At 38.9% G+C, this 18,128-nt stretch overlaps 2 protein-coding genes across 4 annotated transcripts; one reads left to right on the top strand and one right to left on the bottom strand.

Annotated features, from left to right (window-relative positions):
• Positions 1-173: 173 nt before the first annotated feature.
• Positions 174-1,636, bottom strand: LOC139971727 (uncharacterized). 2 transcript variants are annotated; one of them, XM_071978448.1, is made up of 2 exons: positions 1,322-1,636; positions 174-466 (listed from the first exon to the last, which is right to left on the bottom strand). In XM_071978448.1, exons 1-2 carry the CDS (start codon positions 1,624-1,626, stop codon positions 238-240), a joined length of 534 nt encoding a protein of 177 aa, XP_071834549.1. In that variant the 5' UTR covers positions 1,627-1,636; the 3' UTR covers positions 174-237. The 2 variants fall into 2 exon arrangements, with proteins under 2 accessions (XP_071834549.1, XP_071834550.1); XM_071978449.1 differs by having other exon boundaries at positions 1,123-1,636.
• Positions 1,637-2,981: 1,345 nt separating this feature from the next.
• Positions 2,982-15,455, top strand: LOC139971725 (uncharacterized). 2 transcript variants are annotated; one of them, XM_071978443.1, is made up of 9 exons: positions 2,982-3,143; positions 7,470-7,549; positions 8,189-8,390; positions 8,617-8,728; positions 9,350-9,594; positions 10,137-10,313; positions 11,405-11,619; positions 13,793-13,952; positions 14,335-15,455. In XM_071978443.1, the coding sequence occupies exons 1-9, from the start codon at positions 3,026-3,028 to the stop codon at positions 14,472-14,474; spliced, it is 1,449 nt and encodes a 482-aa protein (XP_071834544.1). In that variant the 5' UTR covers positions 2,982-3,025; the 3' UTR covers positions 14,475-15,455. The 2 variants fall into 2 exon arrangements, with proteins under 2 accessions (XP_071834544.1, XP_071834543.1); XM_071978442.1 differs by having other exon boundaries at positions 3,015-3,143; positions 5,914-7,549.
• The last annotated feature ends 2,673 nt before the right edge of the window (positions 15,456-18,128 follow it).

The raw sequence follows: 18,128 nt of genomic DNA on the forward strand, positions 1-18,128 counted from the left end.
GGGGGTATCCATCTGTGTCTGATGGCTGAACCTAATAAAATATAGCCAAAGAATGTGTTTTTAAGTTAAGCATTTTGTTTTGAACTATCTTGGAAAGAGATGAATAGATTACCTTTTTATGTTTTTCTTTTCATATCAACAATTAACTTGTTTTTGTTGCAGAATATTTATTTATTTGTCCATGTTTTCATTGATTTCAGTTTTAATCTTTAATATAAAAAAAAGCCAGAGCATCCCTTACCCCTGCTGATCTCTTGTCATCTGTCTCCTATCTCTATTGCAATAGCCAATGTAGGCAACTCTCAACACAAAAGGGCAAAGTACAATCCTGTCAAATGCTTCGTGCTGTGTGATACAAGCATCAGGGGTATCTGTCTGTTGCATGGTATCCAAAATTGGTTGATATTCTCGACAGCAAATGCTTTCTGTCACTGTTTGCATCAAAGTACAGTTACCGCATTGGCACCTAAGAAAGACATAAATGATTTACTTCTTGTGTTGGACGAGAGGTCCATAGTGCTCACACATTGCTACCCCCAAAAATGATGTAAATAAAAAACTATTTATTTAGGCAGTCACTTGTTAGTATGTGATTAATCACCCCTTTTACAGAAGCATACCTTTTAATTGAAGAGTAATTATCATCAAATTATACAACAATTTAATGCAAAAGTAACACTTTTAATACAAGACATGGAAACTTAAGCTGCACAACCAAGAAATGCCTGCGGGGGTGGGGGTGGTGGAGGGGTGAAAGAAGAGATGGGTTTTTAATATATTAACTAAAATATGTTGTGTTTGCGTTGAAAATTGCCCGGAGGGGGGGGGGGGGTCCCCGACAGGCCACTTTCATAGTATGTTACCTTTGATGTGTTAACTATTTTAATGATGTGGAGTAAATTTAGAACAAAGATCTGAACCATTTTTACAATGAAAGCAATCGTCAATAAACATCAACATTTGTAAACTTATATCCAGGAAACTCCGCGAATCCCTTTTCGAAACCAAGTTTAGGCTTATGGTCATATAATTTAGCAGTACTTTCAGGTGAACTTCGATAACGAGGAATGTTCTGAAATACATACAGTAGGCCTATTAAAGTTGTGTTTTACATGTACTTACCAATCGTTGAGTTGAAAAAGGATTGCAGTTAGGATAGCACCTATAGTAACTATGTTCAAACGTATTGTTTGCATACGGTCTTGAATACCATTTTGAAAGGCAATTCAGAGTAGTGCAGCAAAAATGATAAGCCACTGAATTCATTAAAGCCATTCTAAAATTGTTATATACGACCCGGAAGTATAAAATTGAAACGAACCAATCAAGAACTTGGAGACGTTCCTGGATTGCCGGATTAACTGCAGCTGGTTCGTCTCTGGGAGGAGCTCCTTCTGGAAGAAGTGGCTCAAATAAATATGGATTTGCTCCCTTTTGAGGCACATGAGCTTCGTCTGCATCGTCTCCAACTCCGTCAAGTTCAATGTCATCATTTTCGTTTTCTGATTCATGCTCCGAAGATGATGAAGAATCGCTGAAGGGTGAATCTACGCATTCCAATTCAATGTAGCCACCAGCTGGTTCTTCTTCGACTTCAACCTCGGATTCGGATATGTTGGAGGCCATGTTTAGCGCAGTAGGCAGGGACGTAGCTAAGGCCTGATGATTGGGGGGGGGGGGGTGTAGTGGCTGAAATTCCAACTGGATGGGTTTTGGAGCCAGAAAATTCCGACTGCTGCCTTGTACCCCCCCCCCCCCCCCACCACCGCACTAATCGTCAACGATACGGTCAGTGTCAGTCAGACACCCCATCTTTCGCGACTGCACTTATGTTCCGATTTTTTCGATACATTTGTACCTTATGGGGCAAAGTTTTTGCTTATGTTGATGGCACTTTTAAGCTTCCATAGATTAGCATTGGCGTTTTAATTGTATACCATAGAGACAATATATATCCTAACGACGTAGCCTGAAAGAGGGAACACATTTTGCGATTGTTACGGGGGAGGGGTCTAAGAGGAGGGGTGTCCCCCCCCTCTTTGAGATATTTTTGAACAATTGAAGGTCCTTAGATGCGATCTGGTGCAATTTGTTGCCAGTTTCATCGTTATCATATGATATCATATTATCAGCAGATTTTGTTTTCCTGCATATCTGGCTATATTACAAAATATGAAAGTTTATATTGTCCATCAGTTAAGTTCGTCAAATGTATTAAAGTCCAGACATTGGACTATAAACAAGAATCATCCTACTGGAAAAATTGTAAAAGAGTACTATGTTTGTCTTTCTGATATATTATGTAAAAGAACATGTAAAAGAATTCAAACAGGAAACAAAATCTGCTGATAATATGATATCCGTGATCAGGGGCGTAGCCAGTATGTAGCACTGTAGGCCCGGGCCTAGACTTTTTTTGGCCAAGTTATCTTTTTTAAAAACACCCATACTTCAAATCCATAAGCTTGCTGGACGAGTTTAAGAGTCCAGACAGGAATAACTATTGAAATGAACGTAGCAAAGAATATGGCTAAATTAGGTGACCTAGTCTTCTAATTTAGGCTGTCATCTATCGCATGCCGTTTCATTCAACACTCTACCCGCCGAAAAAGTCTAGAATCCGATCTTGTCAGTTTTTTTAACATCTAGTTAAGAACCCGTTCACGCAGATAATATTTCAGTTGAGAAAACAGTTGAGAAATTTGCATCAGATGGCAATCGTCGGATAGCTCTCGCCTTCTCTAATATTAGGCTAACTTAAACATTTACAGTTGTATCAAAGACAATTACTGGCTATAGTTGTATCAAAGACATTTCTGGCCTATCTATACCCAGTAAGCAAAATCCCGCGGGCCGCCGGTGGCCATAGGCGGCTCATTAGCGGCCATAGCGGCCGCGGCCAGCCGGCAGAGGACCACTGATGGACCGCTGAGGGTTGTATACATCGGGGCAATGCTTTGAAAATTGCATCATGGGTAACTGCCATGATTGGCGCCAAGATTGTACTTTTTAGTTTTTCGTTGTAATGCGCAGACAGACTGGCAGATATAGGCGCTACCGTACTGTTGTACGTGAAGGCAGTGAAGAATCGCTCGTATTTCGCGTTCACGTAAAAAGCACTCTCCGTCTTGACAAAACAAAAGGTATATGTGACCAAATAAACGTAATTATAGTAGTCTAAAAACTATTTTTGTCAACATTTATTAGTTGCTAGAAACGTAAGCTGGCATTTAGAAGAAATAAATAATGTCATTCGCTTTGAGCCTTGGTAAGCGTAACGTTAGGCTAGGTTAGGCCCCTACTCCATAGGTTGCACATAACGTAGGCTATGCACATCCAGTGCACTATTTTGGCTAAAGTCAACAGGCCTAGCATTTAGTGTGCGGTGACGGTTTACGTAGCCTATGTGTTAGTCGCCAAGTGTATGTAGTTTGTAGCCTAGTATAGGCCTAACATGTTTTGTTTTTTTAAGGTTTAAATTATAAGGCGTAGGCCTACCTACTATATTATGTTTCGTTGTGACTATTCCTACGAAAATTTTAGCATGAATAGGCCTAGGCCCAAAGTGTTATTTCAAAAACCTGAGACCTAGCCTATGTTTAATTTTGTATTGCACACAATGACACAAACGTATATATATAAATTGCATGTGCACTAAAGTTTGTTCTTACACTGTCAGAAAACTCCTGACAAAATAGAGCATGCAATTTAAATTTATATGATTTAACTAGCCTAGAGCCAAAAATTTAGACAACGTCAAAAGCGAATGTTGCCAATTTGATTGCAAATGCTTCTTGGATAAAATAGTAATATTAATAATGGATGGTTTTAGCAAGGGAAAAAACTTTTCATGGAATAAGCAAGGATTAGATAAAGCTACAGTACATAATCTGTCCAGCTCTCCTTACTAATGAGCACATGCTAGTATGCAGCTGGGCTCGAAATTAACGGTCGTCTGCTGGTCCCTGACAAGTGATTTTGGCTGGGACAATCATTATTTATTTTCTGGTTGTCAGCGGCACAACCACTTGCCTACCTACGCACTTACGCTAACAAACAACAAGCCTAAAAAACATACACAGGGCTCGACATTAACGATTGCCCGGGGCAAGTAAAACACACGACTGAGCAAGCTCTCTCTTATTCTCAATTGCCCGAATGGGCAAGTGGTAACTCCGTTTGAAAAAAGGAACGATACATTACGAAACATTGAATCAACATCGACAGCAATCAAAAATATTCACACTGCATATATAGCAGCGCCCCTCGAATGTACATTAATTTTATTCTTATAAATGCAAGTGGTAGTGATATGTGTTGTAACGATTTGTGAACCACTTAACGCATGCTTTATCACAAATTATGTATAACAACAAACAATGGCTGTTAACGCTTAGCGAGACCAAATATCATCATTCGCGAAATTGTGTATAGCATCCGTATATTTTGCAATAATAAAATTTTAGCACAATACTTTCGGATGTGATAGAGAATCGCGGTAAGTAACGAATCAGAATCAGTGGCAGAGCGTCCATACAGTCGGGGGGGGCGGGGCGGATGCCCCCCCTGACGGACTCAAATGGACTGCTGGCGCCCTTTTCAGCTTTTTACTACTTTTCACTTATTCGCGATCGATTATTGACTTTTTTATTGCGCTCTCATCTACCTATTGACATTTGTCACATTTTGTTGGTGTAATTTTCTGACAAAATGGCGATGACACCTATTTATTCTTCATTTATCTGCAAATTAGCAAGGCCCGGGAAGGGTCATTTCCTGCTATCTAGGGAGTATCTTTACTCAAAAAATGTGTGTACGCTCTGCGTCAACCTGTGGTGGCGCTCCGCTTAGTGCCAAAAGCGACCATTCTCGCCCCCTCTGACCAATACCCCTAGCTCCGCCACTGATCAGAATGGTCGATCTATATCTAACATGGGCACACACACATGTTTGCAACACTTGATTATGCTACAAAATCTGTGATTGGCTGGTGAAAACAGATATATTTTGTAGGCCCAGCAAATAATATTGACACATAAACTGGCAATTTTTGGTGCTTAAAAAAAAATATACCAAAATGCTAAACATATATTGTTGGTTGTACACAAAACTTGGTACATTTAGTGGCAACAATTTTGAAGGTCATATGGAGGTCATTTAAGGTCAAATTTATAAACATTGTTGGATCTACATGAAACTTGGTACATATAGGTAACATTTAGTGGCAAAAATTTTGATGGTCATATGGAGGTCATTTGAGGTCAAATTTCTAAAAATTATTGGATCTACATGAAACTTGGTATATATAAGTAACATTTAGTGGCAAAAATTGTGATGGTCATATGGAGGTCATTTGAGGTCAAATTTCTAAACATTGTTGGATCTACATGAAACTTGGTACATATATGGTAACATTTAGTGGCGAAAATTTGGATGGTCATATGGAGGTCAAATTACTGAACATTGTTGGATGTGTCATAATCAGGGATGTATTAGTCTTACGTATTTATACGGAAATCCATTTTTTTTTAATTCCAATAAAGTTCCACAAAATTGAACGAATATCAAATACACAACGTGGCAAAACATGCCTGGCCCGTTGCAGCAAGCTAACTTCAATTTTCACTCATCGATCAACCAAAATACCATTTCCTGTTACACATCGCATTGCACTGTACAACATTGTGCCATGTGAACATCGTTGCGTACGTGCGAACTTCAAATCGCCATAGCTCATTTCTGTCCTTGAAAAACCTTGCCTAATTCACGTTGATTGGACTGCTAATTAATATCTTCGTAACTGCTGGTGCTCGACATAAGTTTCAAATTAACGCTTGTGATATTTTGAATAGTTTTCCGGGTTTTTTTTGGGGCTGCACTTACATCCCTGCATAATCTATTTTTTACTTATAGATTGTCTAACATGGATATCTGTCTAAGCAATCGACAAAAGCGCAGACGGATTGTAGCCGAAGTTAATCGCCACATCAATAGCTTGACAGAGTCAGTTCATATTGATGTGGAAACAGATGTACCCATTGAACCAGATATATATCAACAGCATAACTTGGAATATGATTCATGTGCCGCCCACCCCAGTCCAGTGTCTGAGCAAGCGCACCTACCACCTGTTGCTCATAACTTGCATGGGGAACAGGAACATGTTCAATGTAATGATTCAGGATCAGACGTTGAGCATGAAGTACATGTACCAGCATCGGACCAGAGTTCCGATCATTCTGATGATCACTTGGCACCACCATTTCATTCTTCATCAGCATCTAGTGACTCCAACAATGAAACCGATTTGAAGGAGGAGTTAGTTCAGTGGGCAAACAATCATAACATTACACACACTGCAATAACTGATTTATTAAAGGTCCTTAAAAAATACCACCCAGAGTTACCTAAGCAGCCCAGAACACTCTTAGACACAAGTACCACTTATACAACTGTGTCTCTTTCTGGAGGACAATATTATCACTTTGGGGTGAAAGCAGGAGTAGTGGCCAAGCTACCTCAAATGGCCAATGTTGCAGAGTATCAGGAACTAACGATTCAGGTTAATATTGATGGTCTTCCTCTATTCAAGAGCTCGAATGCTCAATTCTGGCCAATATTGGGCATGCTAACAAATTGTGACTTGAAAAAACCCTTTCTTATCGGCCTTTTTTATGGTCTAACAAAACCAGACGACCTTCATTTTCTGGATGAGTTTGTTGCAGAAGCAAAGAAATTACAAAGTGATGGGTTCATGTATAATGAACAACACCTAACTATCAAAATATCAGCAATAGTTTGTGATACTCCGGCCCGTGCACTCATCAAAAATATAAAGGGACACAGTGGGTATTATGGCTGTGATAAATGTATCCAACGTGGACTTTGGCTAGAGAAAGTCACATTTCCTCAAACCAATGCAAATCTGCGGACCAATGCTTCTTTCATTGCCATGACGAATAAAGAACATCACCTGGGTCCAACCCCACTCTCTGAATTAAACATTGGAATGATTACTGCATTTCCTGCAGATTATATGCATCTTGTTTGTTTGGGTGTTATGAGACGTTTATTAAAATTTTGGACAAAGGGTCCACTGAGAACAAGGTTAGGACCAAGAGTTGTTAAGGCAATATCAGTCAAATGTCTAGGGCTCCGCACCTACATCCCTTCTGAATTTGCACGGAAACCAAGAGATTTAAAAGACATTGATCGATGGAAGGCCACTGAATTTAGAGAGTTTCTACTGTATACTGGCCCAGTTGCTTTGCTTGGTAGTTTATGTGATGAGTTGTACCACAATTTCATGCTTCTCTCCATAGCTATGCTCCTTTTACTCAATCCAAGGTATTGCTTACATTATTGTCAGTATGCTCATGAACTATTGGTTTTATTTGTGCAACATTATGGACAGTTATACGGTCAAGATATGATCACATATAATGTACATGGACTGGTCCATCTTTCAGATGAGGTAAAGCGGTTTGGTTCACTGGATAACATCTCATGTTTTCCATTTGAGAACTACTTAGGACAACTGAAGAGAAAGGTGAGAAAGCCGTCATCACCATTAGAGCAAGTAATTCGCCGTATCTCTGAGCAAAGCCAGTCACATGAAACATCTGTCAAACCATTTGCACTAAGAAAGCCACATTGTGGAGGCCCTATACCAAGGGAAGTCTTAGTGTCTAGCGAATACAAGGAACTTCAGACAAATAAATATACATTGAACATTGCAGCAGGTAACAACTGTGTACAAATTGGTAGCCACATTGCACTTGTTCGTAACTTTTGCACAATAGACCAGAATGACTATGTTGTGTATGAGCGATTTGCACGTAGGGAGGATTTCTTCCAGTATCCATTGCCATCAAGCCATATTGGAGTTTACAAAGTGTCACACTTGTGCAGTATACTTGAACATACACTTGTAAGAGACATACTGAAAAAGTATGTCATGCTTCCTCATGGAAATGCATATATAGCTATTCCTCTTCTTCATTGTTGAACATTAGATGACGGTTCTCTACTGTGAATGCTGTGCACCTACTGCAGGATGTTTGAATAAAAACTAATTAGCACAGTACTGTAAAGGGCAGGAATTGTAACTTCATATACACTCTGAAAGTTTCCATTGGATTTGTAATGGACCTTTACCATACTATGGTTTTTTGTTGATCCCTTCTAGTACAGTATGACGTCATATGCAATTGTAATCTTTACTGGACAAGGTGAAGTGGCATTAGTACCAGAAGTATGGTGTATTGGGACAGACCTCTGCTATTGGCCACCATATAAGACGATGCTTAGATTCGAAAAGGCAGTTCACTCTTGTCAGCCACCTTCCGAACAGTGGAGCAAGCATAAGATCCGGATTTTGTCAACTACCGGTGAGTAAACCTTAACGACAATACTATATGAACTTCATTTAAGCAAGTTGTCAAGCATGTTAAAGTAACCAACTCATCGTATCATCTGGGTGCTAAGTTGCTAACTATCCTCATAAGAGTGTACACGCCGCCCCCCCCCCCCCTAAAAAAATGATGATAATAATAAATTGTAAGTAGTTTGATCTAGTATCTTAAAAGTGTGGCTCTTTTGATTATCATGTTACAGATTCCTACGAGAAGGCATGCAGGCTGGTTAGAAAAGCAGAAGACACCTCAGATATACAAACAGATGCCAATGATAACCCAGCAAACCCACCATGCAGAAAGCGGAAAAGAAGGTATTGGAATTTTTTATTCCAATCCAAAGGGAAATGTAATACATGCATTCATACCAGTGTGCATGTGTATATATGTGTGATGCTTTGGTTGTGACATGATAGCTCAACCGTGCCTGATCAGGTCAAGATCATAAAAAGGCAGGCTAGTTACCTTTTTGCAATTTACAGCCAATTAAGTAGCTTGGGGCTCCTTACAGTGTGTACAGAACATTTTGATATGTTTGCCCGCTTCGTGTGTAGTGCTGTTTCTTTCTGGTGGTATTGTCGTCAGATGTCATTTGTGCCAAATGTTACATAGTTCACTTTGTAATGATGAATGAAGCTCAAAGAATATATTGTTAAGATATGATTTTACAGAATAAAAATCATAATTTATCAAACTAAACTATGAATATATTTTTAAACTTTGAATCACTCAAAATATAGGTTTAGAAGCAGCTTGAAAGGACTGGAAATTATCATGCACAGTATAGTGCGCAAAATGTTCCTCACTCAATATGCACCTACTATTAGTGGCACTTTGTTAGATAATGTCAAGTTACCTTTAAGAAAAGCATTGGCCTATTGGAACAGCATATATGTAATGTACATGTATACATTTTCGGAATTTATATTTTTCAGGAGCCGGTACATTTCAGACTCGGATGAATCTGACGACACTGTCCCAAATGAATTTGCTGAACCATCTTCACCACCACCTTGCCCAAGTCCATCGTTGCTTTCTCTACCATTACTACCTATAGTTCCACCCGCCTTGCCTCCTACCTCAGACACCAGATCTGTTTCACTGCCATTACCAAGCCACACACCATCTGGGACGACTATCTCCAGTCCAGATAATGACCGGGTACCATCAACTGTAGCTGGTATGTGTGATGATTATTGGTTCCTTGCTTTAGCAAAAGGAACCTATGTAGTCAAGTTGGCGTGTGTGTGTATGTGTGTGTCTGTGATTCCTGACCTTAGGTATGCTCTAACTCAATATGGGAAAGGTGCATGAAAGCCATACTTTTTCCTATAGATCCGCCATAGTAAGAAGGTGTGCCCTGTTGTTTTTGGTGCTCGCAAGGTTCACCTAAGGTCAGGTATCATGAGTTATGGTCAAGAAACCAAAAACGTGAACAATACACTAAGTCCCAGTGCCAAACATGGTTGATGCTTTTGGACAAGTTGTGAACCGGGTATTGGAATATTTTCAAACTTAACGGTCATGTGAACCAAGGTTACCAAAGTTCAATTAATGGTAAAAAACTAGTATTTTTTATTTTTACAATTTCTACACCATTTTAAGATCTCAAAGATACCTTCCGATCAAATATGTCACAGTGTTTAATTTTATTAAACCCCAAAAATAATTGCTTTTTCAATACTTAAAATAGGTTATGCATGATTTGCATTCAATCCATAGGTTCAACCCTGCCTCCAGCCATCTCATATTCTGTGGCAAGAAGATGGCCAGTAAACAGCACACCATCTAGGACAACTATCTCCAGACCATCAAACTCCTCTAACATTGATGCGGTACAATCCACCTCTAATTTATCTCCAGTTGGGCATATGTCTACATCAGGCACCAATGTATCTGGTAGGTGTGATTACTGTATATAGCTCAAGGAAACAAATTTTTCAAACACTCATGAAGCTCAACAGTGCAATTGTTTGCTGTTGGACTGGTGCTATTAATGTTTTCATACCAAATAAAGGCCTAGAAAACAGATCCTCCTAATGTGCATAAAGAGGCAAAAAATTATGTCTGGGTGGTACTGCACTTCTCATTCCTATATGTTCAAAGTGCAAGGCTAGGCAATCTGTTCTTCCGAAAAAGTACATGTACAGGTTAAAAAAAATCGACTTCATGCACAGTGAAGTCTGAATTCTGCTGTACTGCTGGTAGTACCATAATGTTTTCATACAAAATATAGGTTAATCAACGGTCAGCGTGGGTTTATCTTTAGGCAATGCCCAATTCAGGGGTAAGTGGATCGCTTGCATTAACCCCCGATCGTTCGTTTTCCTATAGATAAACCCACTTTGACCGTTGATTAACCCCTAATTATACAATGTTAATGACAAAACAAGCTCTGTATATGTGTAAGGCAGTATATATCCCTCCCTGATCAACCCTCTTGCTTTGAATTTAATCAAACTGACACAAAAATAAATATTAATAATATAACAAAATGCTTACTCAAATCAATAAATATAAGTGCCACATATAAATTTCCCCAAATATTTGGTTGATATGTAGACTATATTATATGGTATTTTATGTACTTCAAATAAAAATTATGCTCTCCAAATAAAACTTCACTGGAGTATTTTTTGTTGGCTTGATTAAACTCAAAGCAATAGGCAGGGAGGCATGTATATTATATATGTATAGTGAAATAGATTGTTTAGTATGGTTTAGGTATATTCTTCGAAGAAAATTTTAAGTTAGTCCGTTCCATATATATATATATATATATATGTATATATATATATATATGTCTGTATATATATGTATGGGTGTATGAATGTATGTATATATATATTTTATATATTATATACAGTATATCATGGACTACCCTTTTAACAATCACATTAAATGCAGTATGTCATGTCAATTCCAAACATGTCAGTATCATGGATTACTCAGCAAATTTGAATTATATTACATATTTAATTCATTTCCAGTTGCAGAAAGATCTATTATTAGGTTGTTGATAGAACTAAAGGCTGAAATGAAGGAGCTGAAGACAAAAGTAAATCACATCCTTCAATCTCATCAAACAGAGCAGCAAGACGCTGAATCGATTGCAGAAGATTTGTCACTGCCATTGACCACTCGTGAAGAACTACAGTGCCTGGAAGAACGTTTAAAGACTGATAAATCTGTCCAGAAACAGTTGGTATGTTAAAAAAAAAAAATTGGTTGTGAAGGCGGCCGTTTGTATGTGTGGATCATGGGTAGTAGATGTTGTTTTTGGTGTGGATTGCATAAGTGTTATTGAGGGTGCGGGCCTAATATAAGCAAGAGCCCCAGGACACTGTGGTTCCTTGCGTAAGGGTATATGACAATACACATAATATTATCATAGTAAAATTGGGCTCAAATAGTCCCAAGTAATTGTGGCCCCACATGTACCCATAAAGTAGCCAACACTATAGCCAACACTTTTGTGATCACAAATTGTCATCGGATTTTTGATCGGAAGGCACTTTTGAGAGCTGAATATGGCGTCGAAAATGTAAGAAATATAAGGTCACCTACAAGCGGGTCAACAGATATGATAACATTGGTGACATCAGATCACATGACCGTTAAGTTTGAAAATGTTCCACCATCCCATACACAACTTGTCCCAAAATATCAATCGTGTCAGACCTTGGCACTGGGAGTTAGTGCTTAATGTCTAAAAATTAACCTTGAAATTGTATAAATTCACACACAAAGGTCACCCGGGGGTCAACCAAATGACATTTTTGATTGGTGAGACCTGAATATAGCATAAAAACTGTAAAAATTCAAACATTTTTTTCTTCACCCATTTTCTCCCCCCAAAAATACTAGTTTCTTAACATTAATTGACCTTTGGTGACCTCGGAGCACATGACCGTTAGGTGTGAAAATATTCCCCTATACCCTTTGCAACTTGTCCCAATATATCAATTGTGTCGCACAATGGCACTGGGAGTTACTACAGTTTTAATATTTTGGGTTTTTGGACCATAACTGACCTTTGGTGACTATTGTGGGCACCAAAAACAATAGGGCACACCTTCTCCATATGGCAGATCTATAGTCATAGTTTGGCCTCAATCCAACTTTCCCTTATTGAGATACCCAAGCAAGTGTCACAGACGCACCCACACACACACAGACACACACGCCAAGTTGATCGCATAGGTTCCTTTTGCTAAAGCAAGGAACCAAAAATGTTACTTTGCTTCATATTTGGAACAAAGGTGTATATTGGTAGCATGTATCATCATTTACTCATTATTTGTGAGTGGGATGTTGCCAGATAGAAATAGGGTCTATCTTCCCAATCTTTGCCAATCCTTCTGCCAAAACAAATATCACTATTCCCCTTATATAATATCAATATTTTCCAGCAAAATGTACACAAAGTTTGTAATTTTAGAGCATCATGGCTGTATTGTTATCTGATCACACACCTTTTCGAAATGTTGGACTCTGTCCATGATATTTGCAAAGTGGTGCAAATATTGGTGCATTGTATAAATATCAGTAATGAAGGTCTCCAGACCGGTCTTGACACCTTGGTTTCAGACCCGGAGTTCTGGAAAACTTTGTCGGTCTCTGTAGCAATGCTTACCCCTTGTGAAATCCAAATTAGGGGAAGTTAGTAAAAACAGTTACTAAATATTTTTTCATATTAAATTTGTTCAGTTATTATTGGTTACATTTTTCACTCTATGCATTGATAAAACAATAGGCAAGTGGCATTTGACAACATTGTCATCAATGATAGAGTTTGAGTGACATTGGCTGTTACAAAACTGTAAACTGGGAGGATACTGAAATTGTCACCAGTCAACACTATGAAAGCCATCTTAAGTAGTTTTGGACTTCACGGACTGGACTGTTGATACTCAATGGTTGCAAAATATACTGGTCACAGGAATTGTCCAAAAACTTATTTATATTTAGTTAATTGTATAACTGATGGCTGATGCTAAAGAAGTTGTTTTGTGGAGCATGAAGTAATAAAGTAAGGTGTAACCAAAGTCATTTTGAATTTTGTTTCATTTTCTACATACAATGTGTATGTAAGCCTAAGGTCTAGTCCTCTGTCTAGGAACTTGTCGGTCTTGGTCTTGAATTTCCAGTCCTGGTTTCGGTCTTGGTCTCGCTACCCTCTGACATCGGTCTCGGGCTTGTCTCTGATCTGCTGGTCTTAACTACAGCAATGAAAGATATATGTGCTAGGAATGATTTCATTCAGATCTGAACCATTGCTTGTTTTCGCATAGAAGTACCCTTTCAGAAAAATACTTTATGGTAAAGTACCTTGATCTACATGTATATAGTCAATTATAATTTATCTCTTATTTCAGCTTTGCATACTGTCAACTGTAGGTGGGCGGAACCTAAGAGAAGTCATCAAGAGGATGCTGCATGAACTCATGTCTAATGATGTCGCCATCAACTTGAATTGGACTGGACAGGGGGAAAAAATGGCTTTTAAAGAACTGGCACTGCGACCCATTCTAGAAAGTAAGTTAGTAATTTCCGATACCATCATTGTTGAAAATCAGATGCTGTCATTTGCCTGGCTACATGGTAATATTTGAGATCAACAACCCCCCCCCCCTCCCCACACGTTAACTGACATAACCATTACACAATATAACTGCCCCAGAAACATGTTTAATTAGAACACACAATGATTGTTGTGTTTATACCTAATAACCATTTTGGTGGGGTCTCAGTAACACATACTGTGATCTGTATATATTTGCATAGGTGATATTACATGTTTTTGGCATGGTTATTACATGTTTTTGCATGAATGGTGCAGTGGGGCTTGTCATATTTGTATGTTTTAAACATGGTTAGCATATAAAGATATAGTACTACGTATTATTCTCATGTACAGAGGCTGTTCGGCGAAATAATTCAACTTTGACCTGCACAGGATGTGAAATTAAGAGGGAGATCTGCCACTACTTAAAAGGAGCTCCAGATCGTGATGGAGGCCGACAGGCAAGGAGGAACCTAAATCATGCTGAGCAGTAGGGAAATTGTGAGGAAAAATTGTAGGAAAAAGTAGGGTTAACACAAGATAAATTGGATGTCGGGTGGTGAAATGCCTATAGTCAATTATATCACTTTCTTTAACTTTATATGTACATCAATTGAGGCAATCATATTTGGTTTTGTTTATGATGGCCAGGTAACCTACAGGTTAGCATGTTTGCAACAGTGCTGGATTCGAGTCCCCTCCTTCCGAGTCCGAGTCACTGGTGACTGAGTCCGAGTTACGTTATGTGAAAAACATAAATTACGAATGAAAAAAATCACATGCGAAGTACTATCGTTTTTACCCTATTTTATTGAAGTGTGGTTGTAAGGAAAAAAAAATACAATACATGCTCATTGCATTTAAGTGTTTCCATCATTATTGAAGATAGACTGGCTCGATGCAGCCTCATAATTATTCCTCCGTGACTCGAGCCGGTCTCGTGCGATTATCGAGCCGAGTCCGAGACGGAGTCCGAGTCATTGCTTCTCGAAATCCGAGTCGCGAGTCTGGCAAAGCGTGACTCAAGACCGGTCGAGTCGTCCAGCACATATTTAATTACTGTAAATATATTGAACAACTGGTAGATATGCTCCATGATTATTACATGGACCTCATTGTTTTTGTTGTCCATGTGGGCGGAGCTTGTAATCATATAATATTCTTAAAATGTCAACATTTTGTTCAAATTTATGTCTGATCACCTTCATACTTGGTAGGTTGGTATTGCCACATGAAAATGAAATTTCATTTATATTCATGTATGTCTGATCAGCTTCAGTTTGGGTTTAGTTGTCTGGCAATAAGTACAATACAGGTATATTAAAATAAAAAATTCTGACTTTAATTATTTCATAAATTCTCATCAGCATCGGAACCACTAAACCTTTGGGTTTTCTGGTTCTTGAAATGTATCATCAATAAAAACAGATTCTTCGAGGACAAAATATTTTTCAAAAATATTACTGGTATGAAAAGCATGAAAAAAAAAGCATTTTCAAGCACACAGAAGAATTGCACCTGTTTCCAGATGCTTCAAAAGTTCTCAACAATGTGCATTGGGACTTTCACCATTAAGTGTAGTTTTCCTCTTCCTTTATCAGAAAATATGTTAATTGGACTATTCTTCTAAGGCAATATGTAATTGTAGTTTAACATGAAAAGACGTGGTGGTCGAGTATTTCTGAACATGCTGTATGCCACTGATCAGACCATGTGATAATTATTCACATTTAACTGTTCACTTTGACTGATTGAATTGTTCACCTCGAAATGGTAGTTTTACTGATGCTTCTAATAAATTTCATGAAAATATTTTCCTTTTTTTTATCATTTTATTACCTGATTAATAGTATAATTATGATTTCATCAATGATAACCCCATAACTTAAAGCCCCAAACTCAGTGTTGCTGTGACAATTTAGTGCATGGTCGCATGAGCGAACCAGCAGTAGAAAATCAGCAAGCTAGCTACCCCAAGGACACAATATAGTGGCTGGCCACCATCGGACTACCTCCGAAGGACCATCAGCAAATGGCCACCGGCGGACCGCTGGGTAGCCTTCAATGGACCATCAGCGGATGGCCGCCGGCGGACCGCCAGTGGGCCGCCTACGGACCATCAGCTGAAGGCCGCCAGCGGACCGTCGGCGAGCCACCGGACATTTCGCCGGGGGTCCGCCGACGGCTAGCCGCCGGTGGCCCGCCGATGTGGCCGGCGGCGGACCGCTGAAGGACCGACCAAAATTTCCTGACTGGGTATATGTATCTACAAGTATCAGCAGTTGAAAAGTAAGACTACTCTGTACATGTACTTTGCTAATTTTAAATACCGAACGATTATGTAGTATTGAATTACGTACTATTTTAACTCGTTTGTTTTTTTTGGGTTTAAAAGTGATATTGAATGAGGTGTCTCAAGTTAGCAAGAGGCCATGGAACCAGAATGAACAATCGGGAAGGGCCGTTTCCGGCCATCTGGGGGGTTTGTAAAACCAAAAATTTTCTTGTACGCTCCGCGCCAACCGATGGTGGCGCTCCGCTCAGATAGTCGTCAGAGCCGTATATAGAGAGAGTTTGGCCAACCATGTAACCGATTTGGATTGGTCGAGAGGGAAAACGCCCACACAGGGAGGTAAAATAGGTCCACTTGAAAACTTTATAGCAGGCGACACGCATACTCACAGTGTATAGACTATCGTTTGTGTACACGAAAAAAGTACGAAATTATGAAAGAAATGGTGCTGGGGATGCTGCAATCGGTCAGAACATGGATATTGTTGTTTGATTTTCCGACTGACCATAAAAGAAGAGGATTTTATTGGAAGTAGAAAGAACAAGATGCAGATCTAATGAAAAAAAGTCTGTGTAGCCTAGGCCGATACTATAGGCCCTAGTGTAATACGAGTAATGTACAAGCAATGCGAGAATTTTACGTCCAGACTGGTTTTTGTAATTACATTCATGGCTATTCTCTGTCGTTTTACGATCCACAAATTCGATTTCATTATGCCAGCTCTCCTAATCATAGGCATGGCAGTTTCAGTCGCACATATAGTTATCCTAATTCCTAGTTATTGTATGCCTAGGCTATGCCTAGCCTAAAAAAGTATCACTTTTAGTTTAATGTAAAAGGGTGGGCTAGCCTCAAGGCATCACGTAAAGCCCTAATCCTTAGTTAAGCCCGAAGCATAAGTTAAGCCTGGGCTTATTTAGACCTGGACCATTCTTGCTATTACTACAACTGTTATAGCACATTACATAATATAGCACAGTATAAGGCCCAATTAAACTAGGCCTAAGGAAAACAAAGTAGCCTAGGTAGCCTAAACTAGTTAGGCTAGGTCTATACTCATTGGCAACTTGTGGGTTGTGTACACAATCAGGCCTAATTATATAGACCCTTATAGTATGCCATAAACAAGTGCCCAAATGGTTAAATGATCTTGGTTTGTGTTAATTGTCAGCATTGGCCTAGCCTTTTTAGGCTAACATGAATTCAGCCTAATTTTTTCTTCTTCAAAAGTATAGCCTAGGCCTTGGTTTAATTTGGATGCAGTCAACTATCATTTATCAAAGTAGCAGGGGCCTAGGCTACATTTCAAAGACCACTAGGCCAAGGCTAATTATGGTACTGGTAGCCTAGCCTTAGTCATGCTTATTGCAAAGACTACCCTACACTCTTGTCTTGGTCACTGAATTATCTTAAGAGCCCTGTCACCACATGTTGATAAAGAAATGTTCAAACTATTGCGTAGGCCTAGCTTAGGCAATGCACGGTTTCGTTTGACTGTTTTAAAGGAAGCCTTGAAAATTTAGTGTTAACTGGTATTTCATTAATAAGCAAAACTGTCTGTGCATTCCAACGGAGTGCAAATTAAGAGGGGGGGGGGGGATGCAGTATGATACACCTTTCAAGTTTTAACACATTATAAATGCACTTATGCCAGAAAGTCATTGCATCAGTAACTCCTTATTCCCTTAATTGACACCCACATTGACGATTGAAGTTAAAAAAAATCTTTTTAAATTATCTTTAGACAGTAAATTTTAACTCCCTGAATTTCAGGACTTTTTTTACAAATCAAAGGTGGCATGTGCTCTGAAGAAAAACTCCTAACATAAAAAGCCACAGTTAGCAGACTGTGATA

Source organism: Apostichopus japonicus, chromosome 8 (assembly GCF_037975245.1).
Source record: "Apostichopus japonicus isolate 1M-3 chromosome 8, ASM3797524v1, whole genome shotgun sequence".
NCBI classification, from domain to species: Eukaryota; Metazoa; Echinodermata; class Holothuroidea; order Aspidochirotida; family Stichopodidae; genus Apostichopus; species Apostichopus japonicus.

Bases quoted from the DNA above. Each gene is read 5' to 3' on its own strand.
- LOC139971727 (XM_071978448.1), bottom strand. From the start codon at position 1,626: ATGGCCTCCAACATATCCGAATCCGAGGTTGAAGTCGAAGAAGAACCA. The intron at 467-1,321 runs GTTCGTTTCAAT...TGTCTTTCTTAG, and splicing joins CGTCTCCAAGTTCTTGATTG to GTGCCAATGCGGTAACTGTA.
- LOC139971725 (XM_071978442.1), top strand. From the start codon at position 5,924: ATGGATATCTGTCTAAGCAATCGACAAAAGCGCAGACGGATTGTAGCC. The intron at 7,550-8,188 runs GTGAGAAAGCCG...GATCCCTTCTAG, and splicing joins TAGGACAACTGAAGAGAAAG to TACAGTATGACGTCATATGC. The intron at 10,314-11,404 runs GTAGGTGTGATT...ATTCATTTCCAG, and splicing joins ATCAGGCACCAATGTATCTG to TTGCAGAAAGATCTATTATT.